The sequence below is a fragment of the Cetorhinus maximus genome, chromosome 30 (genome assembly GCF_964194155.1).
Source record: "Cetorhinus maximus chromosome 30, sCetMax3.hap1.1, whole genome shotgun sequence".
NCBI classification, from domain to species: Eukaryota; Metazoa; Chordata; class Chondrichthyes; order Lamniformes; family Cetorhinidae; genus Cetorhinus; species Cetorhinus maximus.
In genome coordinates, this window is record NC_135908.1 from 5,922,162 (window position 1) to 5,945,643 (window position 23,482).

Sequence of the window (23,482 nt, forward strand, 5' to 3'; positions counted from 1 at the left end):
TCTGTTTTCCTTTGTACCCACTGGAGTTTGGAAGAGTGAACGGCAACTTGATTGAAACCTTTAAGATCTTGATTTAACCTTGACAATAGTGTGGAGAGGATGTTTCCTCTTGCGGGAGAATCTAGAGTTCGGCGTTGGGGTCGGGGGGGGGGGGGTGGGGGGGGTTGTGTGTGGGGGTCACTGTTTAAAAATAAGGAGTCGCCCATTTAAGACAGACGATGAGGAGAATTTTTTTTCTCTCAGAGGGTCGAGAGTTTTCGGAATTCTCCCTCAAAAGGCGGCGGAAGCAGAGTCTGCATATTTTTAAGGCAGAGCTAGATAGATTCTTGGTTAACGGGGGGGGGGGGGGGGGGGTGAAAGGTTATCAGGGGGGGAAAGGTTATCAGGGGGGTTGGCAGGAATGTGGGGTTGAGGTTATAATCAGATCAGCCATGATCTTATTGAACGGCAGAGCAGGGGCCAAGTGGCCCCCACTCCTAATTCCTATAACTGCAAGCACCATTTGCAGTGCATTGTGGGACTTGTAGTTCTAATATAATTCAAATTAAAAATTATAATAACCTCGTTACTGATCAGAACAACAATTTACAGCCTCTGCCTCAGGGATAAACACGATCCATTTATTTTTATTTTCTGTTTGGGCCTCTTTCCGGTTTGGTGACGCAGCAAAACCGCCGCCGCTTCCGGTCCGTCTCCATAGTAACCGGGCCTCGGCCTCAGGCTCTGCTGAGAAGATGCGGCCGGAGGTGATCGCCGTTAAACTGGCCGAGCAGCCGCGGGCCCCGAAGCTGCTGCTACCTCTGCCCGAGGGCCTGCAGCAGGGCCCGGGCGGCGGAGTCCGGATCTCCGCCCTGAAGGAGCTGATTGCCGAGAAGCTGCCCGGAGCCGCGGCCGCTTCGGAGTTAATGGGTGAGGGAGGGAAGTAGCAGCTGCCCCCGCCCCCCCAGCCTAACTCACCTTAACCTGCCCTAATTTGCCTAATTTCTCTTAACCTGCCCTAATTTACCTAATTTCTCTTAACCTGCCCTAATTTACCTAATTTCTCTTAACCTGTTAACCTGCCCTAATTTACCTAACTTCTCAACCGTAACCTGTTAACCTGCCCTAATTTACCCAACTTCCCTTAACCAGCCCTAATTTACCTAACTTCCCTTAACCTGCACTAATTTACCTAACTTCTCTTAACCTGCCCTAATGTACCTAACTTCTCTTAACCTGCCCTAATGTACCTAACTTCTCTTAACCTGCCCTAATGTACCTAACTTCTCTTAACCTGCCCTAATGTACCTAACTTCTCTTAACCTGCCCTAATGTACCTAACTTCTCTTAACCTGCCCTAATGTACCTAACTTCTCTTGACTTTAACCTGCCCTAATTTACCTAACTTCTCTTGACTTTAACCTGCCCTAATTTACCTAACTTCTCTTAACCTTCCCCAATCTTAACTGGCCCTAATTTACCTAACTTTCCTTAACCTGCTCTGCCTTACCCTAACCAACTTAACCTAACCTTCCCACCTGCCTGCCTTGAGTGATGTGTTGAATTTGAAGGTGCTATGCAAATACAAGTTGTTGTTGTCTTTGCTGTGGGATTTGAACCTACAACCCCCTGACTCCGAGGGGAAAAAGTGCTGGCACTGAGCCACAGCTGGCACCACAGTTGTTGGTGTTCCTATACCTGTCCTGGCACTCGCGAAGCAGACTGATGGTTTGTTACTTCACTGGTTTTCTTGCAGAGCTGGTGTACTGCGGCCGGAAGCTGAAAGATGAGCAGACGCTGGATTTCTACGGGATTCAAGCTGGCTCCACAATTCACGTCCTGAAGAAGTCCTGGCCGGAACCAGAGCAGAAAACCGGTTTGGAAAATTATTCATTATTTATAAATCATTGCATAAATTAACCCATTAGGGAATTCGGGAGAAATGTCTTTACCCAGAGACTGGAACTTGCTACCAGAAGGAGCAGTTAAGAACATTAAGAAATAGGAGCAGGAGTAGGCCATTTGGCCCCTCATGCCTGCCCTGCCATTCAATAAGATCACGGCTGATCTGGGTTGAAGCGAATAACATAAATATATTTCAGGGAAAGCTGGATAAGCACACAAGGGGAAAAAGGAATAAAAGGATGTGTTGATGGGGTTAGAAGAAAGGTGAGAGGAAACTCGTGTATAGCATAAACACTGGCATGAGCAGGCTCAAGGGGTGAAATGGCCTGCTGCTGTTCTTAATATGTACTAGGTTAGGCCATTGAAGTGGACAAGGTAAATGAGTTTGAGACTCCATTGAATGGAGAGATATGGGAATGTGGGTTTGGAATGACTCAAAGTTACTAGGGGATGTTAAACAATGCAGTTTTGATCAAAATGAGTATCCACCCAGCAGTGAGACGTGGAGCAATGTCGAGTGTAAACAGGCAGCAGACTCGCTGTGAGCAAGTGCAGCAAGATTCCGTGCCTGGAGCGCATGTACTGCGCTGCTTCAGTCAGATGGTATCCTGTGGTAGTCCAGTATTGCAGGAACACATTCCACAGTATTAATGCCAACAAGTGGGCTGCAGAGATAGTACATAGATTGGCTTTGATCTTCCAAAATTCCATAGATTCTGGAAATGTCCCAGTGGATTGGAAAAATGTAACACCTTTATTCAAGAAAAGAGGGAGACGAAAAGCCGGAAACTATAGGCCAGTTAGCCTAACATCAATCGTAGGGAAAATGCTCGAATCAATTATTAAGGAGGTAATAGCAGGACATTAAGAAAATCATAATACAATCAGGTAGAGTCAGCATGGTTTTGTGAAAGGGAAATTGTGTTTCCTAATTTATTAGAGTCCTTTGAGGAAGGGACAAGCAAGGTGGATGAAGGGGGAACCTGTAGACGTATTGTACTTGGATTTCCAAAAGGCATTCGCCAAGGTGCCATATGAAAGGTTACTAACAAAATAAGAGCTCAAGCTGTAGGGGGTAACATATAAGCATGGAAAGGGGATGGGTTAGCCAACAGGAAGCAGAGAGTAGGGATAAATGGGTCACTTTTGGGTTGGCAAGCTATGACTAGTGGAGTGTCACAGGGATCAGTGCTGGGGCCTCAACTATTTACACTCTATATTAGTGACTTGGACGGAGGGTCTGAATGTATGGTAGCAAAATTTGCTGATGGCACAAGATAGGTAGGAAAGTAAGTTGCCAAAAGACATAAGGAATCTGCAAAGGGATATAGACAGGTTAAGTGAGTCGGCAAAAAATTTGACAGATGGAGTAAAATGTGGGAAAATGTGAACTTTGGCAGGAAGAATAGAAAGGCAATATATTATTTGAATGTAAAATTCAAACTCTACAGTACAGAAGGATTTGTGTGTCCTGGTACATGAATCAGGAAAAGTTAGTATGCAGGTGCAGCAAGTGATTAGGAAGGCAAATGGAATTTTGGTGTTTATTGCAAGAGAAATGTCATACAAAATGTGTTTCTGCAGCTGTACAGGGCCTTACTTAGACCACATTTGGGGTCCTGTGTACAGTTTTGGTCTCCATATTTAAGAGGTGATATATTTATATGAGAAGCAGTTCAGGGAGCATTCACTTGACCAGTTCCTGGCATAAAGGGCTTTTCTTATGATGAAAGGTTGAACAGGTTGGGCCTATACCCTTTGGAGTTTAGAAGAATGAGACGCGATCTTATTGAAAAATATATTATCGTGAGGGGATTTGACAGGGTGGATGCTGACAGGATGTTTCCACTTGTTGGGAAGTCTAGAACTAGGGGGCACAGTTTAAAAATTAGGGATCTCCCAGTTAAAACGGAGATGAGATTTTTTTCTCTGGGTTTAATTAGTCTGTGGAATTCTCTTCCCCAAAGAGCAGTGGAGCCTGGGCCATTGAATTTATTCAAGGCTGAGTTAGATAGATATTGATCAACAAGGGAGTTGAGGGTTATGGGGTTGGAGGGTGGGAGCTGACAGGAAAGCGGAGTTGAGGCCAAAATCAGATCAGCCATGATCTTATCGAATAATGGAGCAAGTTTGAGGGGCCGAATGGCTTACTCCTGCTCTTAATTCTTGTGTTCAGGCAAGCCAGACAAGTGTCAGTTCCAGGAATTGAGATGGTTTCCAATGGTTGGGTAGAGTTAGCGCAGACCAGCGCTGCTCTGCACTGTTCAGCAGTACAGAGGGGCAGCCTCTGGATCTGCCATTGGGGCTGCCACTTGCCCTTGAGGGGCTGGCAGATGCCACTTCTTGTTGGCATCCCTGGTGACAGCAGGACTGTCTGGCTGTGCTGCAGTTGCAGTTAGCAGCGCTGGGAGGCTAAGGGGTCATTAAAGTCCCTGTTCGGTCTGGATGAAGCTGAGACTCCAGCTTTGAACTTTAATTCAGTAGCATTGCTAAGAGAGGACGAGTGCTCGTTTTAGATTGATACAGGATGAAGGGCCCTTCAGCCTCGAAAGGAGAAACTAGAAACAGACTGAAACTACTTAACTGAGTAAAAAATGTAAACCTGGAACAATACTTGTAGATAAGCCAGGCTGACACAGGGTGTGAAGATTGAATTAAGGCAAAGGTCAGGAAGGAGTTAATGACATGGATGGTGTGCAGCAGCTCACCATCCATGAGCTGCCAGAAATGGTGTTGAGGCTGGGATCTAGACTTGGTTAGGAAGCAGTGGTTAGTAGTTTGAAAAGATTAAGAGCGAGTGGAATGGGAAGAGTTCCGGTTTTTATTCTGTCCTGTATAGGGAATAGACAGGAGCACACTGCTTCACTCCCTGGATGCAAGGTGGGAAAGGGAATCAGGTAGAAGCAAAAGGGTTAGCAGAAAAAGCACATGTCGGCACATTGTGCATTTGAACTGCATGTACTGACACATACCTCCTTCACAGAGCCCGTGGACCAGGCAGCCGCAGCGCGGGAGTTCCGTGTACTCCAGGCAGCACTGCATGCCAGCCCTGCTTACAGGGAAGCGGTAAGTGGAACACTCCGGAGCCAAGGGCTTTTAGACTGCTTCACCTTTCCCGATTGTTCTCCTCACTAAATGACGAGTCCTACTGGGACCCGGTTGCTGATTGACCGCTGCTGCCTCATCTGACTGACTCCTGGTGGAAGGTCTGCCAGGCTATTTGACTGTAGGAGCATCGCAGCCAGAGCCAACCTTACCCTACCCTGGACCTTGCATGTACACTTGACACTGATGAATGGGTTCATTATTTTTCCTGCCCTCCTTCATGCTGGGCCAACAGTGGCTGCTGCATCTGAGATTAACTGGATAAAAATGACCAGAGATCAAACCCTTGTGGTCTATATGGCTCAGTACCACTCTCTAAGGAGCATAGAACCAGTGGAAGTTGGGAGCTTAATTCCTTCACTATTATTAATGCACTTGTTTACCAACAACCACTTGTATTTATATAGCGCTTTTAACAACCTGGGGCACTTCGCAAGAGCTTTATCAAACAAAATTTGCCACTGAGCCATATAAAGAAATATTAGGTGACTAAAAGCTTGGATGAAGGAGTAGGTTTTAAGGTCTTAAAGGTGGAGAGGTTTAGGGAGGGAATTCCAGAGTTTGAGCCCGAGACTGCTGAAGGCATGGCCGCTAGTGGTGAAGCAGCGATAAAAGTATTCCAAGTTAAATTCATGCCTTTTGTCCTGTTGGAGCTGCTGTTAACCCCTTTGTTTTAATGACTTTGTTAAAAGACAGCATAGAGAAAGGTATTGTTGAAAGCCGTGCTCAGTACTCCAAAAAAAAAACCATGCAGTGAAATAAAGCAGCAGTCAGAATAAAATCTTTTCTCATCACAAACAGCGAGCTGCAGCTCAAATCTAATTTGCTGTATTGATCACATATCACATCTGTGCTGTATTTCACGAATGAACTGTGCGTGAAATTGGAATCCGGTGAATTCCTCCAGATGATGATTCACAGCAATATTGTGCTCCAGTAAAACGGGATAAATGCTGCCTAACCCACGTCGCTCACCTCTCCCACCCTAACCCCAAAAACAAATGAAGAGACTATAAATCTCTCCATGGTTTGCTGGCCAGCACTGTAAGTTTACATGAAAAACTAGAAGCAGAAAATGTTTGTAGCAGTTTGGAAGGATTATGAATAAGTTCCGCCAGTGTCTTGTCATGATCAGTGTTTTACCTCAACCCACTTTATCAAATTGCAGGTTTTCAAGATGTTGGCTAACAAGGAATCGCTGGACCAGATCATTGTTGCTACCCCGGGTCTCAGCAATGACCCCATTGCTTTAGGTGAGTTTGAGAGATCGATCTTCCTTGCTGTTAAGTGGCTTTCTTGTCACTTGGCAGTCATTCCATAGGAGATGCATCACCTGCAAGTCACATACCATCCTCACCTGGATGTATATCACCATTCCTCCAGGAAAGGTTAAGCATATTGGGCTGATACTCATTGGAGTTTAGAAGAACGAGAGGTGATCTTATTGAAACACGTAAGATTCTGAGGGGACTTGACAGGGTGGATGCTGAGAGGTTGTGGGGGAACCTAGAACTAAGGGAGAGTCTAAAAGTAAAGAGTTTCCTATTTAAGATGGATGTGAGGTGGAATTTCTTCTATCGTACAGTTGTTGCTCTTTGGGATTCTCTACCTCAGAGCAGTTGAGGCTGGATCATTGAATATATTCAAGGCCGAGTTAGGATGATTTTTTGATCTACAAGAGAGTCGAGGAAAATGGGGGGCAGGCAGGGAAATAGAGTTAAGGCCACAATCAAATCAACCATGATCTCATTGACCGGTGGAGCAGGCTCAAAGGGCCGTATGGCCTCCTGTTGCTCCTATTTCTTATTTTCTTCTTATCCTGGAATGCTCTACCTAACACCTTCGTAGGCACACCATCACCACAAGGACAGCAGCGGTTCAAGGAGAAGGCTCACAACCACCTTCTCAGGACAACTAAGGATGGACAGCAAATGTCTCTGTCACCCACGTCTGAATAACTAGTTTTAAATTTACAGTGACCAGATATGTTTCACAATGATCTCACAGACTTGAAATTTTATGCTGACATCTTTCACTACCTCAGGGCTTCTTAAAGTTGTTCACATGTAATTAAGTGTTTGTAGTAGTGTCGTTACTGTTGTTGGAAACTAGGATTCAGCAACCCATTGTAAATGTGAGCATTTAATTTTTCAAATATGTTTGCAAATGTACACATCAGTCATGGTTTTTAATGAACTCTTGTCCTTTCCTGAAGATGTTGACTTGTTGAGCCACTGATCATTTGTCAGTTGCTCTCTTTATGCTTCATCCGTTGTCCATCCAATTTTTAAAAAATTCTTTCATGGGATGTGGGTGTCGCTGGCTAGGCCAGCATTTATTGCCCATCCCTAATCGCCTTGAGAGGGTGAGAAGCCTTCTTGAACTGCTGCAGTCCAGGTGGTGTAGATACCCCCACAGTGCTGTTACAGAGGGAATTCCAAGATTTTGACCCAGGGACAGTTAAGGACTGGCTATATATATCCGTGTCAGGATGGTGAGTGGCTTGGAGGGGAACTTGCAGGTAGTGCATCTGCCCTTGTCCTTCTAGGTGGCAGAGGTCACAGGTTTGGAAGGTGTTGTTAAAGGAGCCTTGGTGAGCTGCTTCAGTGCATCTTATAGATGGTACACGCTGCTGCCACTGTGCACTGCTGTTGGAGGGAGTGAATGTTTAAGGTGGTGGATAGGGTGCCAATCAAGCAGCCTTCTTTGTCCTAGATGCTGTTGAGGCTCTTGAGTATTGTTGGAGGGGAACTTGCAGGTAATGCATCTGCTGCCCTTGTCCTTCTAGGTGGCAGAGGTCACAGGTTTGGAAGGTGCTGTTAAAGGAGCCTTGGTGAGCTGCTTCAGTGCATCTTGTAGATGGTACACACTGCTGCCACTGTGCACTGCTGTTGGAGGGAGTGAATGTTTAAGGTGGTGGAAAGGGTGCCAATCAAGCAGCCTTCTTTGTCCTAGATGCTGTTGAGGCTCTTGAGTATTGTTGGAGCTGCACTCATCCCAACAAGTGGAGAGTATTCTGTCACACTCCTGACTTCTGCCTTGTAGATGGTGGCCAGGCTTTGAGGATTCATGTGGTGAGTTACACTCTGCAGAATTCCCAACCTCTGACCTGTTCTTGTCGCCACTGTATTTATCTGGCTGGTCCAGTTCAGTTTCTGGTCAATGGTAACCCCCAGGATGTTGATAGTGGGGGATTCAGAGATGGTAATGCCATTGAACGTCATGGGGCAATGGTTAGATTCTCTCTTGTTGGAGATGGTCATTGCCTAGCACTTGTATGGCACATATGTTACTTGCCACTTATCAGCCCAAGCCTGGATATTGTCCAGGTCTTACTGTATATGGACATAGACTGCTTCAGTACCTGAGGAGTCACAAATGGTGCTGAACATTGTGCAATCTTCAGCGAACGTCCCACTTCTGACCTTACGATAGAGGGAAGGTCATTGATGAAGCAGCTGAAGAAGGTTGGGCCTCAGACACTACCCTGAGGAACTCCCGCAAGTGATGTCCTGGGACTGAGATGATTGACCTCCAACAACCACAACCATTTTCCATTGTGCTAGGTATGACTCCAGCCAGTGGAGAGCTTTCCCCCTGATTCCCATTGACTCCAGTTTTGCTAGTGTTCCTCGGACAAATACTTTGCCTTGATGTCAAGGGCAGTCACTCTCACTTCACCTCAGGAGTTCAGCTCTTTTGTTCATGATTGAACCAAGGCTATAATGGGGTCAGGAGCTGAGTGGCTCTGGCGGAACACAAACTGAGTGGCAGTGAGCAGGTTATTGCTGAGTAAGTGCTGCTTGATAGCACTTTAGACATCACCTTCCATTTCTTTGCTGAGTAGACTGATGGGGCTGTAGTTGGCTGGACTGAATTTGTCCTGCTTTTTGTGGACAGGACATACCTGGGCAATTTTCCACATTGCTGGGCTGATGCCTGTGTTGTAGCTGTACTGGAACAACTTAGGTAGAGGCGCAGCTAGTTCTGGAGCACATGCCTTCAATACTATTGCTGGAATATTGTCAGGGCCCATAGTCTTTGCAGTATCTGGTGCATTCAGCTGTTTCTTGATATCACGTGAAGTGAATCAAACTGGCTGCATACTGGCATCTGATGCTAGGGGTCTCCAGAGGAGGCCAAGATGGATCATCCACGGCACTTCTGGCTGAAGGTGGTTGCAAATGTTTCAGCCTTGTCTTTTGCACTGATGTGTTGGGCTCCCCCATCACTGAGGATGGGATATCTGCAGAGCCTCTTCTTAGATGTTTAATTGTTCAACACCATTCACGATTGGATGTGGCAGGACTGAAGAGCTTAGATCTGATCGGTTGGTTGTGGGATCACATGGCTCTGTCTATCGCATGCTACCTTTGCTGTTGGACAGGGCCAGTGTGGTGTCAGCCTCGGCTCAGTGGGTAACATTCTTGCTTCTGAATCAGAAGGTCATGGCTTAAAGACCCACACCTAATCTAGACCAACACGAATAGTGCAGCACTGAGGGAGTGCTGCACTATCTTGTGAACAAGACATTAAACCAAAGCCCCGTCTGCTGTCCTTAGTGGATATAAAAGGCACCGTGACCTTTATTCCGAAGTGGGGGAGGTTCTTCCTAATGTCCTGGCCAATATGTATTCCTAACCAACGTCACCAAAACAGATTCCCTGGTTGTTATCACACTTCTGTTTGTGTGAGCTTGCTGTGTACAAATGGGATTTTCTTGCACTCCAACAGTGAATGCACTTCAAAAGTACATCGCGAGTTGTGAAGTAATTTGTGGTGTCCTGAGGTTGTGAAAGTTGCTATTTAAATCCACGAATGTGAATGACTTCATGGTTAAGCCGACACCTGCTGTCCAGCTCCCCGACACTTGCTGTTTCCAGAAACCAGTCCTAGATGGCGATCAGCAGCAGGAACCCTGGCTGTTTCGATTCACTCACTCAGAGATGCAGAGGCTTGTTGTAGCATCTCAGTGGAGAACAGCCAGTGGCATAGTTGTTCCTTTTGTACATAATGTGAAAATAACCAGACTGCAATAGAACGATGGGGAAACACGTGAAGTGTTTTTAACAAGGGGCCATGTTAAATATCAGAATGTGAAAAGAATGGTATAACATTGAGCAATTATTTTAAACCACCTCCAGGTAAATTCTCCTATTACAGGTGAGCTGGCACTTTCAGTATAGGAATCTCAGACCTTTCAATAGCTGAGATTTCTTCTCTGTTGTTTTGCTTGTGAGTTGCACGACTTGTGGAACCAACATGCAGCTAAGAAAGGAATGGCAATTATATGTGCCTTCTCATTCCAGTGAATTGCACTTTTCAATTGAAATGCTGTTCTGTTGTCAGATGGGGTAGCTATTTTGCATTCGGCAAGGTCCTACAAGCAGCATTATGATAAATCACCAGATGAAGCCCCTGTGGTGCTGGTTGAGGAAGGAATGTTGACCAGGACATTAGGTAAACTCCCTGACGTTTTTTTGCGAGGCCATTGGATTATTAGCTTATGATAGGGAGATGGGGCATCACTTTGGCATTCCCCTGACAGTGCAGCACACTCTCAGTACTGCATTAGGATGCGAGCTTGGATTATATACTTGTTTCTGAAATAGGGTTAAACCTTGTAATCCAGAGACCGAGTCATACTGACACTGTAGTTAGTGTGTGTAAATGCAACAAGCTGTTTTGTCGTTTGGTAGTACAGACCACTGATGCATTCACCATGGCAACCCCTCAACCAATCAACGTCTACTTGCCAACCAATCAGCGCACTCTTCTCATACAGTATAAAGTTGTTGTTTCCCCTGACATTGGTACTCTTGCGATTGTCCTGATGAGTGCAAGATGAAAAGCTTCAAAATGTCTTTTTTAGCAATACTCGAGTTCATAGCGTAATCCTGCAGAAAGCTGTACTTGGACGTTTGAGATGCAAGCATTTGGAAAGGCCTTGCATCAGGTTTCCATTTAAAACACAAATGTTGACAACTTTTGATGAATAAATTAAATGGAAAACGGGCGAAGCAAACTTTCAGGTTTCGGGGCCCCACCGCTCAATGGATGTGAACCCCACTGAACCATGTACAAGGCCTGACCTTGTTTTTTCAAATTTTTGAACTAGGTGTGTTGCAAGACAAAGATTTGTTTGTGCTCTTCACTGACCCAAGCCTACTGGACACGTAAGTGCTAATTCTATAAACCTCAAACCCAGCGATCATATTGAAAATGACCATGTGTTTATGGAGCCCCCATTCCAAGGGCCTTAGGCCTGCAGCCCATTGTCAACTATCGACTTCTCTCAACAGGTAAAGGATGATGGAGCATGGGACAAGCACCCAGGGGCACTAATGAGGGTGAATTTTCCTTCTTTTCGCCCGCTCCCCACATGGACTATGATACAGTTGCATACTAGATGGGCAAGCTTTGTATTTGATGTTCGTTATGTGAAAGTGTACGCAGCTAGCATTGGGATTTGTGTGGGTATCATCTCTCTGGGTCTGATTTTTGTCGCCTCCTGGTTTCCACAAAAGGCATATCTGGCCTGGAGTCACTGGATAATGATCAGGAACAAGAAACTTTTGCTGATTTCCACACTCCCACTCCAACTTCCCTGCCTGAGAATGATCAGGCTGATTATAGCAGCCAAGCTGCAAGCTGAGACACTAACACAATAGGCCATGCATCGAATAAGGGCCAAGTTTCACCACTGACACTGTAGTAACCAACTGAACTATTAGCACTTGCATAAATTTAGAAAGAAGCACTTCATACACGGGTCAGATAGTATTGTGGTTATGCTGTTGGGCTAGCATTCCTGAGTAGATGAATTCAAATCTGGAATGAGTTTTGAAATTGATAAAATCTAGAAATTAAAAGCTGGCATCAGTGGGGGGAAAAAATGTGACTGTAGGATTGTTGTAAAAACCCAACAGGCTTACTAGTGGAGAAGGAAACCCTGATGTCTTTATCTGTTCTGGCACTGCATATCATTTTAATCTCACACCAAAGTGGTTGACTTTTAACTGCCCTCTGAAGTGACCTAGTGAGCCACTCAGACATATTAAAATCAGAGATGGGCAATAAATACTGTCCTTGCCAGTGATGCCCACATCCCAAGAATGAATACTCCCCCTCCTATTATCTTGCTTTACGTATTCAGGATGTAATTAATGGATCTATTTACTAACTTTTTAAATAAATACGATATGGACATGCTTATCACAAGCGATTGTGCGCAGGAGTGAATGGTTAAGACCTTAGAAGGGAAAACTGTACAAGGTACAGCCATAATCAAAGCATGAGGGTAAATGTGTACCCAGCAGGGAGCTGCAGAGGGAAGGATCAGTGGTCTGAGACGGGGCTACGTCAGTGCAGAGTCTCTGTCCTCTGTTCCTTCGATCACAGTTCCCTACGGGTAGTTTCCAGAGCCTGGAAACCTGGCTCCCCTGGGTTTAAAGAAGCTGCAGGGGAATTCATTCAGTAGGAGTTAATCCTCGTGGTTTAAAGAGCATACCACTTCTGTTACCCAGTTCTGGAGTTTGCCCTGTTTATGCTGCACCAGCACACTTTGGACTTTTCCTTCAACCTTTGAGCTTGTACTAAACATATTTCGCTGGCACAGAGAAGCAATGGTCCAACATTTTTATTTATATGCATCCTATCAAGTCAAAAATGTCACAGATCTGAAGTTCAGTGTCTTTTTATGTAAGAAAATGTGACTGTAATTTCCCAGAATCAGCAGTGCAATGTTTTAATAACAGGAGGAACCTTGGCCTAGACAGTGAGATCTTTAACATCCTCCTGCATGACTAGAATATCAGACTTAACATTGACATGACTTTTGAGCAAGACAATCCAAGACTCTCTTGTGCATCCTAGGTTATACAATGAAGCCCCAGTGTGGATCATATGCCCACAACTTGATTCCAGTGAGAGAATACTTGTCATTAAACCAAGGATTCACTTGCATTGAGCAGTCAGTTAGTCCCTTTGTTAATCTGTTGCTCTATGATGTTGACATGTTGGTCTTTAATGTACATGATCCCCTTTGTAGGTTGATTTCCTCTCACCCTGCCCTGGTCAATGCAATGGTGTTGGTCCTGCACTCTGTGACCGGAGTGGCCCCTTCGCCGACTGCTGCCAGTAACTCGAGGAATATTCCATCCAGTTCTTACAGTGAAGTACCAGGTAAGTCCCACATCTGCGGTGTTGAGGAAAGCTGCAATTTATATAGCTCCTTTAATGTAGTAAAGTGCCTCAGTGCACTTTACTATTATTATGGGTGACCAAAAACTTGGTCAAAGAAGTAGGTTTAAGGAGCATCTTAAAGGAGGAGAAAGAGACAGAGAGGTTTATGGAGAGAATTCCGGAGCAAAAGGGCAGGTTAGTATTTTCAATGTGATCCTTTATCAAACTGACAGGGCCAGGCATCCATTCTAGCAAATGATTGCAACTAAAACTTAACCTGGCTTGATCCTCCTGTATGTTTCTAGCACTATTTTTATTACAGATTTTTGTCGCCTTTTTCTTTTGGGGAAGGAGGTTCTTAATGAGGGGGATACACTGGAATGCTGAAAGTACAAAATAAAAACAGAAAATCTTGGAAACCACACAGCTGGTGTTTAAAAGAGGAAAAATAGGAAAATAAGTTCACGATTTTGTGTGGGGTTTTCCATTTCTGACCCATCCCTCACACCCCCATTGTTTTCTTTAGACCACCCCCAAACCTGCTAAGCATTTGCTATTTCTGCTGAATTCGATTACAAATGTACTGCTTATTAGCGCACCAATTATTGAGGGCATTCAATACATTTTTCCCACTGTGTCACAGAAACATAGAAAATAGAAGCAGGTGTAGGTCATTCGGCCTTTGGAGGCCTTGTCCACCATTCAGTATGCTCATGGCTGATCCTCTACCTCAACTCCCGCTCTCTCTCCCCTTGATGCCTTTAGAGTCAAGAAACCTATCTATTTCCTTAAATATTTTCAGTGACTTGGCCCCCATAGCCTCCTGTGGTAGAGAACCCCACAGGTTCACCCCCCTCTGAGTGAAGAAGTTTCTTCTCGTCTCAATCCTAAATGGTCTTCCCCATACCCTGAGATTGTGACCCCTTGTTCTAGACCCCCCAGTAATCATGCTGTGTTTGCATTTAATTTGCTTCATTGGTCTTTGTGTCTTTTCTTTTACTTTGGGTTTCAGTGAGTTTTATTATATTTAGATTTGGTGGTTTGTAGAGTTCACGCATCAGCTGGTAGATATAGGTGGGGTTGTTTTTCTCCTTAAACAGACTGATAGCAAAATGCAGTCCAGTCACTCTGGAGAGAATGAAAGGTCTTCGTGCCACTGCCTTATTAATGCTGAGCAAATCGGCAAAGCTGGCAACATCTGTAATGATGATCGATTCAATCTTGCCCTCTGACATGTCTCTTGATGTCTATAAGTCAATAACACCATCCAATGCCCCTGTTGTAGGCAGGGGACATGTAGACCAATAGATAAAAGCCACATTTCCTCTCTGCTTCATGTTCCAGGAGGATTCCTCTTTGACGGGCTCTCTGACGATGAGGATGAGTTTCAGCAGGTAAGTGTGAAGCTAATTGAAGAGAGTGCTTGTGTGTATACAGCACCTCATCATGTGTCTAACACAAACTAAACTAAAATATATCAAATTAAACACTGTCACTGTTCATAGCTCTAGGTTGCTGCTGTATACAAAGTGTTCTAATGTGGTCAAAAGGAAAAACAAAATCTTGTGTAATTCTAAGTGAAATTTAATTGCTTCTGTTTAGTCAATAATTGATTTCAATTCCATGAGTACAAAATGGCTGCATTGTTTGGTGGAATTAAATGTGTTCAAACGGTGCATGTGTGGCCAGCTGGTGTTAGCAATACAGTAAAATCTTTGTTATCTGGCATGCTTGGGGGAATGGGTGGTGCCGGTTAATCAAAAATGCCGATTAATTGGGAGTTACGTTACTCCGGACACAAGACAAGGTGTGGTACATCTTTGTTCAGGCACAATAATGTCCTTTAGGGAAGGAAATCTGCTGTCCTTACCTGGTCTGGCCTACATGTGACTCTAGACCCACTGCAATGTGGTTGACTCGAAATGCCCTCTGCCCTCTGAACTAGGGATGGGTAATAAATGTTGGCCTGGCCAATGATACCCACGTCCCATGAACGAATTTTTAAAAAAAACCAAAACTGATCCAATAATTGAATAATTTCAATGTAAAAGCTCCTAAGAACAACTTCTGCAGACTGACAATCTGTTGGTAATAATATTAGTTTGTTTTAAAGGATGCATTATCTGAACACTGAAAGTGATTGGCTTTTTTAAAAAATCGAGTTGTCAGTGTCAGGAAGATGATATAATGTTATTGGAATTTACTGTAAAATAGTAGTGTCTGTGTGAGACTTAATTGGATTAAAGGCAGCTGGTCTGGAGGCTTTGATGTAACAAAAGATGAGCAAGGTTTGAAATGTTAAGTAAATAACATGGGGGAAGTTTAGAATGTAAGGGTTAAAAGGACATTTGCATTTTAAAATAAACCACAGATTGTTTTCAAAGGAGGGGTGAAATATGTCACCTAGCCAGGTGAAGTTCAGAAACAGTGTGTTTATTTTTCCAAAGATTACCGGTAAAGTGGGTACTATGATAAAATTTTATGATCAGGGAAGTAAAGTCCAAAGACATAGTGAAACAATGGGAATTTATATTCAAAGGGGAAAATATGTATAAAGGAGCGAAGGGTGCGTGTAAAGGCAAGAATTCTAAGATCTAACAAGTGTGAAACGCCTTCAGCATCTAAGCCTCAAGCTGCTGTCTACAAAGAACTGAAGTTAAGGAAACTCACTTTGAATTGGAGTCTTCAGGGTATCATGTTTCTTTGCCTGGGTCTAAACTTTGTGTCTTGCTGTTGCCTTAATGGAGGTGTAACTGGGAGTCAGATTAATTAGGGGATTTAGAAGTTATCATAGTAGTAATTTGTAGATCTATGTTTAAAATCATTTCTTCTATTAATAAAGGTTTAATTTAGTTTTGTAAGAAACCTATAAGACTTGGTCTTATTACTACTGAACTCAAGGCACGCATCTTGAAATTTATACAAATTGCAAAACAAGTTGTGGCAGTTGTTTCAAGTTTACCTTTGGGATTTGAGCAGCTCAGCATTTACCATTGGCTGTACCATACCAGTCAGGAATTCTGGTTGGTAGAGTGCTGATATAACACAGTTTATTGTATAAAGAAAGATTTGATTTTTAAAAAAATCTGTTCATGGGAGGTGGGCATCGCTGGCTAGGCCAGCATTTATTGCCCATCCTTAATCACCCTTGAGATGGTGGTGGTGAGCTACCTTCTTGAACCGCTGCAGTCCATGTGTTGTAGGAACACCCAAAATGCTGTTAGGAAGGGAGTTCCAGGATTTTGACCCAGTGATATAGTTCCAAGCCAGGATGGTGTGTGACTTGGAGGTGAATTTGTATACGTAATAGTGTTCCCATGAGTCTGATGCCCTGGTCCTTCTAGGTATGTTGTGAAATCCATTAATCTTTGTGTCCTTGGGTGATAAACCTGCAGACTGTGGAGATTGTAACATTTAAGATACAGGAACTTCCAATGCTTCTTACATTGGTTGCTGCCTGAACAAGGGTGGGACCCTCTGAGAGTGTTTTGAAAGGTCACCAGATTGGTTCAAGGGTCAGTGAACAGCTCTTCTTGAGGCAGCCAGTTTCAGGGAGTCTGCCAGCCAACAAGTGCCAGAGATTCAGGGACAGGCCGAGATCCTGGTTAAGTTGTTAAAAACTTAAGGAAAGAGTTGTCAAGAGCAGACTTCCAGTAAAGAGGGTCGTTGGAGAAAAGGTACCCTTTTGAAGCAGTGGTGTTCTGCTTGGCATGGCCGTAGACCTGAAAATGTGCTTGAGAGCCGGTGTGGAGTGTATTCGGGAATCCAGGGAAAAAGAATCTCGGAAGGCGAGATTGAAACCCTGTGAGGTGGGCTGTTGTTAAATCTGTCCAAGTGGGAACAACTTGTGGAGAGAAATCCAAGGAGAGATCTCCAAAGGCAGAGATTGGAAACCCTCATGAGAAAGACGCAGTTTGTGAGATTGGTTGACTCACAGTGGGACTAGCATCTGAGTGATTTGTTGAGCTTTCTATGGAATTTATTTTTGGTTGCCATCTGTCATTTACTCTGTAGTGTGGTGTGCCCGACCACAATTCATCTTTTAATTCACATGTCCCTCATACTTACCCCGAATGTTAGAGTATAAGACGGTTTTGTAAATTGTTTTATCTTTCTGAACTTGTATAGTAAAGTTTGTTTTTGTTTGTTCAAACCCCATGGAAACAGAACACCACTGCTTCAAAAGGGTACCTTTTCCAAAAGCAGGTGCCTTGAATCTCAACTGTAAACAGAACATTATTGGTCCCTAACCGCACCTCCCCCAACGTCCCGGGGTCTGGCCAAGGATCGTAACAGGTGGTAGAGGTTGCCGGTTTGGAAGGTGTCTTTATACATTGTCTTTTAGCAAATGAAGCACTTCTGAAGCGTGGTCAATGTTGTAATATGGGAAACACAGCAGCTAATTTTCACACAGCAGGATCCCACATGCAGCAAGGGGATAGTGATCAGATAGTTCATTTTGGTGATGTTGGCTGAGGGATATTGGCCAGGACACCAGGGAGGACTCCTCAGCTCTTTGAAATAGTGCCATGGGATCGTTTGCGTCCGTCTGAGAGGGCAGTCACCTCACCTGAATGTTTTATCTGAAGAACGGCACCTCCAACAGTGCAGCATTCCCTCAGTAGTGCATGGGAGTGTCAGCCAAAATTGCGTGCTTAAATCTTTGGACTGGAGCTAGAGCCACAACTTCCCGACTCAGGTGCTCCCAAGTGAGCCGTGGCTGGCAATATTAATGAACCCACCACTCCTGGGCTGGGAGCAGCAGGGGGGGCCCCTTTCGGGATCTTGTGAGCAATCCCCCTGATGTGCTGCTCTTGCCCTGGAGGACTGTATAACCTCATGACACTGGCATGCCAGGGCTTTCACTTATCTTAACACGGTGAATATTCTTGCCAACAACAATTAAAACTCTTCACATTGTCTACACAGGCCCGGTCCAATGCTTCTTCGAGCAATGCATCCGGCTCCCGTCCGGCCACACTGGGCTACAGCGGCTCAGTGGGACCTCGGCCCATTACACAGAGCGAGTTGGCAACCGCGCTGGCCCTGGCCAGCACCCCGGAGAGCAGCGCCGCTACCCCGACTACAGGAGCACAGGTCAGTTGACCCCATCTGACCACTAGCTTCCTCTCCACTAATGTGCCCCCTCCTCCTCACTTACCCTCGGTCTCGGCTTTTCTCTCCACAGGGCACAGCATCGGGTCTGTCTCCAGTGATGAACTCGGGGATGCCATCAACTGCCCCGATCAGCCATGATATATTCAGCCAGGCTCTGCAGCAGGCTCTGCAAGCCTCCAACATCTCGGCACTTCAGGTTAGTGAGTTTCCTGCACTCCTGAAAGTAAAAGGGGATTTCAGTAACTTCTGGCTGCCGTGCAGCATGAGGGGGTTTTCAGGCCTCCCCAGACACACCCCACGTGGTAGGTAACGGTGTTCCTCGGAGCAGGTAGGTCTGCAGGTTTGATCCCTGTCTGTACAGCGTGACCTAACCTTACTTTGGCCTGCTGCATTTGACCTTGGTACCATTGAACCAGGCATGGAGAAATCAGTCATGCGGGACCTGACCCTTATCCACTGACTCCAGCTGCTCCTAATCTCGATCCGGTGACACAGTGAAATGTGCCTGTGTGTCTAAGGGTGTGTGCGTGTCTTCATTAGTGCATGAGTGTCTGCAGGGTTGGGGTGGCGGGGCGTGTGTCTGTAGGGACAGGGTGGTGAGATGAAAATGAAGCATCCGAGTAAAAAGAATTATGAAATGGTTTGATTGTCATAAAAAACCCAACTGGTTCATTAACGTCCTTTTAGGGAAGGAAACCTGTCATCATTACCCACTCTGGCCGGTATGTGATTCCACACCCGCACCAATTGACTGACTCCTAACTGCCCTTTGGCCTCACAAGCCACTCCAGGGTTACCAGTGGGACATGCAGAGAATGGGGGTTGGGAGGGGAGGGGTTGGAAGAAGGCACCTGCTTAAACCACCTTTTATTTTTTAAATTTTGTCAAATTGAGCTCCTTTGCTCGAGTTTGGTATATTTGTAAGCTTCACGTGGGGTAGTGGGGGGAATAAAATTTGACTCTGGCCGTGTTTGCCTCCTTCAGAACCAATGGCAGCCGCAGCTCCAGCAGCTGAGGGACATGGGGATTCAGGACAGCGAGCTGAGCTTGCGAGCTCTGCAGGCCACCGGAGGGGACATCCAAGCTGCTCTGGAACTCATATTTGCCGGAGGAGCCCTTTAGCTTTGCTGGACAGTGCCTGAGGAGCTCTTACCCAACAGAAGAAGGAGTAGTGTGTGCATGGCAGAATGTTTAACTCTACAGACTCATTTGTTTTAAAGGGAACTTTCACTGTGGGCAGAGTACTGGGACTGGTAAGTACTTGCCTCCTACAGGTCTCTGGGATATTTCTACCTGGAGAGTGAAGTGGGCACCAGTTTGTTTTTAAAAAATGCCCGTTTCAAGACCCCTCGTGACCAGCATTGGTTCTGCTAAACTGAGGAGCAGGGGATATGCTTCTGACATGGGCCGTGCGTTGTATTTTGAGGCTACTTTGTGTGTCAGAAGATTGGGATAGGATTTCCTAAAGCGGTGAGGGGTGTGGCTGCCTGGCCTATTGTCAAGATAAGCGATTAGTTATGGGCTGTAGACTGCTGGCATCACTATCTCGCACTAATGAGCGGCAAATGATAAATATTGAAATACCCAGGCACCATGTCAGTTTCCCTATCCTTAGAGCACTATCAGTTTGGGTTAGGGGAGTCTCCTGTCAATGGGAATCTATTTAAAACCAGATGCTACCACACGCCCGCAATAAAAAGTGGAGGTGCTTGGAACTTGTCTTGAGTCAGCACTTGCCATTCCTGTAACCCACAGCTTTACTCTAAAGTTCCTCTTTAAAATGTATCGATTTAAAAGTAAAACATAGAGCGTTTCTTACTGGAGTGTTTGTTAAAATTCTCACCTGCTGTGACGTTGACGAGGGCTGAAGTCTGAATTTGGGAGTTTTGTTTTTGGGTTGGGTGGGTGCATGGGGAGGTTGTAATAATCAGTTTCGCGGCTCAATCTGCCTTGGAGAGCATGAATGGATTCAGAAAATTTTCCACGACGATTTCCTTGTTTTTAACCTGACAATGACGCTGGAAGCTCCTAGCGCTTGTGTCTAGCCCGCCTGCCCTTGCAAACCGGCAAGTTTACTTGGAAGCTGCCAGCTGATGCATGGGACCCACCCACCAGCAGCTGATGCCACAGCCCGCTGCTACTCAACGACTGTTTCCTTGTGTGGGCCGGTGTTACATTACGTGTAGCTTAGATGCACCTGAGATGATCTTCATTAGCCCTGAAGCTTTCTGCAATGGTCATTATGAAATCCTGTTGCCCTTGGGAACCTTAACAGCTGAGCTTCCCAAATAACTGCTTAAAGTAATGATTGCCGGGCTAACATAATTATTGTGTGCTGTTACTTTGCATGTACATAAACCATTAAATTTTACTCTAATACTTTTTTGGGGGCATGTATCTCACTTTTTCTAGCTGTTTGTTTCTCACATCTTTTCTCCAAAGCGCGGCTGACGTATTTGAGAATGAACTTTCATTTATCTAGCACCCCGTCCCATCTATCATAGCACCACAAAATGTTTCACATCCATCGAATTAAAGTGCATCTCACCATTGTTATCTGGTAAATCTGCACAGAAAGATCCATCAAACAGCAAATGGTGGTGCTTGCTGAGAATGGGAATGATGGCTGGGACACTGGGGGGAGCTCACTTCTTGCCCAGCTAATGAAAGACAGAATCCAGAATGTGAGGGATTGGGTTGGATTGGATTGTGTAAGTTGGGTGTGCTCTTGCTGTAAACCGAAGTTGAGGTGATGTGATTGTTCTTTATAGGATTCTAGTGGACTAGAATAGACAATGCCAAGCTGTTTCACCTTGTCCAGAACAAGAGGGCACAAGCTGCATTGGAAGGGGGCGTAAACTCAAAACTAATCTTCCGAGACAATATTGGGCAAGATTTTTTACTCACCCATTCACTTAATACTGAGATAAAATCAAGCCCAATATTTTGATGTGCGAGTGGTCACTGTATGGAATAGGCTCCCTATGGAGACAATGGAAGCAGCTAGTATTGATTCCCTCAAATGCAAATTAGGTTTCTTTCAAAAAAAAAAGATTTTGAAATACATTAATTTGTAACATGGCATATTAAGTGTGACATGCGTGGATCAAAAAAAAGTGAGTTTGGAGTTTTGATTCCCAAAGACCCTCATTTCATTTCTGTGCCTATTGTTGACTCATTACTGTGATTAGTCAGCAATTCCATTATTATTGTATCATGCGACTACCAGTATGGTAGAAAGCAAACTCGGATCCTTTTTGTCTAGCAATTGTCCACCTGAACAGGCTGGAGTGGCCTTAGTTAACTGTCTCAGCCAAAGGACAGCACCTCCAATAGCACCTTCCAAAGGGCACCACCTTCCATACTACATTGAAGGCTCAATCTAGCTTATGATACAGAAAGCGCATAAGGCTTCCTCAGAGGCTAATGTTCTACCAACTGAGCCCAGCTGGCACTAATGAAATAGACCTGTGAGGTTAGACTGCCAACATTTCACCTTTCTAACTTAGCTCTTCTTCCTAGCTCTTGGGGCAGCTGTGTGAAAGGTGGTTATATATAAATGTTAGAACTGATTTGGGTTGTTTAAAGATACAAATTAAGATCTTCTTGGCACGTTAACATGTGGAGTTAGTTAAACCAGTGCGGTGATGTTTTCATTTTCCTTTATTAGATATGGCAGAACAGGCAACAGCATTACACTCACCAGCGCCACTCCAGAAAACCATATTTACAGCACAGTTGTAGGTTACATGCGGTGCTTTGCAAGCTGCAGTAATCCAGTTACATCTCAGCTATTGCAAGAAAAAAAATCCACCACCCAAGTGCCTTTGTCACTCAGCTTGTAAAAAACCAGGTAAGGCAGGGGCCTATAGACAGTGCACCACTCTGGCTTGAAAGAACAAACATGCATGTGGCCTTGTGTGAAACCCCTTTGTCCTGTATACATGTCAACATCTTTGCTGAAATGGCAAATTTAGAAGAATATTCTAAGTTGGTTATCGCATTTGCCACACAGCAAGTTGACCTTGTCAGTACATCGCACCATTACTCCCACTCTCTCTCAACCTCAGGAATGTTAGCTATAACTACCTCTTGTACTTGCTCTCTTTACTGATCCTCCCCTTATTACTAGCTTACAATGGTACAGTTTCTCAGCACCTGTTTTCTGATGTATCATGCCTAAAAGCCCACTCTTCCCCAATGAACAAAGACTGGCTGTTTGATCAGAGGGCGCTTCACACACGAGCCCAATCGAGTCTTCAGCTGACATCCATGCATATACTTGTCAGGAGGTGGTGTGTCTGGCTGGGTAGTGATTATCTCATACAAAATGTACTGTCTGCCATTAACCAGGGCCAGAGTGGCCTCCTGGGCTCGTTTTGATCACCTAAGGGGATCAGTGAGGAGTTTACCAGTCAGAAATGTTTGATTTTTTTTACTTGTATATTATCTGTATTTCTCATCTTTCCCACGAGGTGACATGATTTTCTGGTGGAGTGAGTGGGACAGGCTGATTTTGAGTCTCCCATTCTCACGTGGGTTATGATTCCAGTTCGACCGTCCTGCTTCTGATGCAGCTACCTGAGCGCAGGATCAAGGATAGAGGCGGTTATGTTGCTGGTTGGTGTGGCTCAGTTCTGTAATAGGCGGTGCACTGTGACAAATACCTCTCTCTGGTAATAGTCAACTGTCTCGGGGTGAAGGCCACATTGTGCTATTTGAGAACTTTAAGAAAAATCACCTTTTAAAACATTTTATATATTGCAGTCTGATGGCCATACTTTCCAGTTACTGCCATTTATGATCTGTAATCATGCAAATTTTTAGCCTTTGTCTTAATTTTTGAATCGTGACCTCTCTTTTCCTAAACATTTGATCTGTAATATTTCCCAAGATTAAAGCATAGTAGCATTTCCTCACTGAGGCAATTACTTCTCTATCCTGCATTCCCCCCTTCTCTCCATCACATTGGGACCCTGATCTGATTTCCCTTCTCTCCACCCTGTGCATATTGGTCTGTGTAACAGTAGCTTTCCCAGATTCTGGGTGGTCAAATTTGATTGTATTTTTTATTTTTACATGCAGCTCTTTGTGACTGGATCCCTTCCAATATTAAGCTTAAAAAATGCGTGTGCACAGCAAGTATCTGAAAGATTGAGGGAGGAGAGGTGTTCCCTAGCACCCGTAGTTT

The 23,482-nt window shown here is 44.8% G+C and overlaps 1 protein-coding gene across 1 annotated transcript; it reads left to right on the plus strand.

Moving 5' to 3' along the window:
- Nucleotides 1-671: 671 nt before the first annotated feature.
- On the plus strand, nt 672-20,673 carry LOC144670031 (ubiquitin-like protein 7). The gene is made up of 10 exons (XM_078532381.1): nt 672-909; nt 1,736-1,855; nt 4,868-4,950; nt 6,158-6,242; nt 11,108-11,165; nt 13,040-13,173; nt 14,518-14,567; nt 18,103-18,270; nt 18,362-18,487; nt 19,276-20,673. Exons 1-10 carry the CDS (start codon nt 735-737, stop codon nt 19,411-19,413), a joined length of 1,137 nt encoding a protein of 378 aa, XP_078388507.1. The 5' UTR covers nt 672-734; the 3' UTR covers nt 19,414-20,673.
- Nucleotides 20,674-23,482: the final 2,809 nt, after the last annotated feature.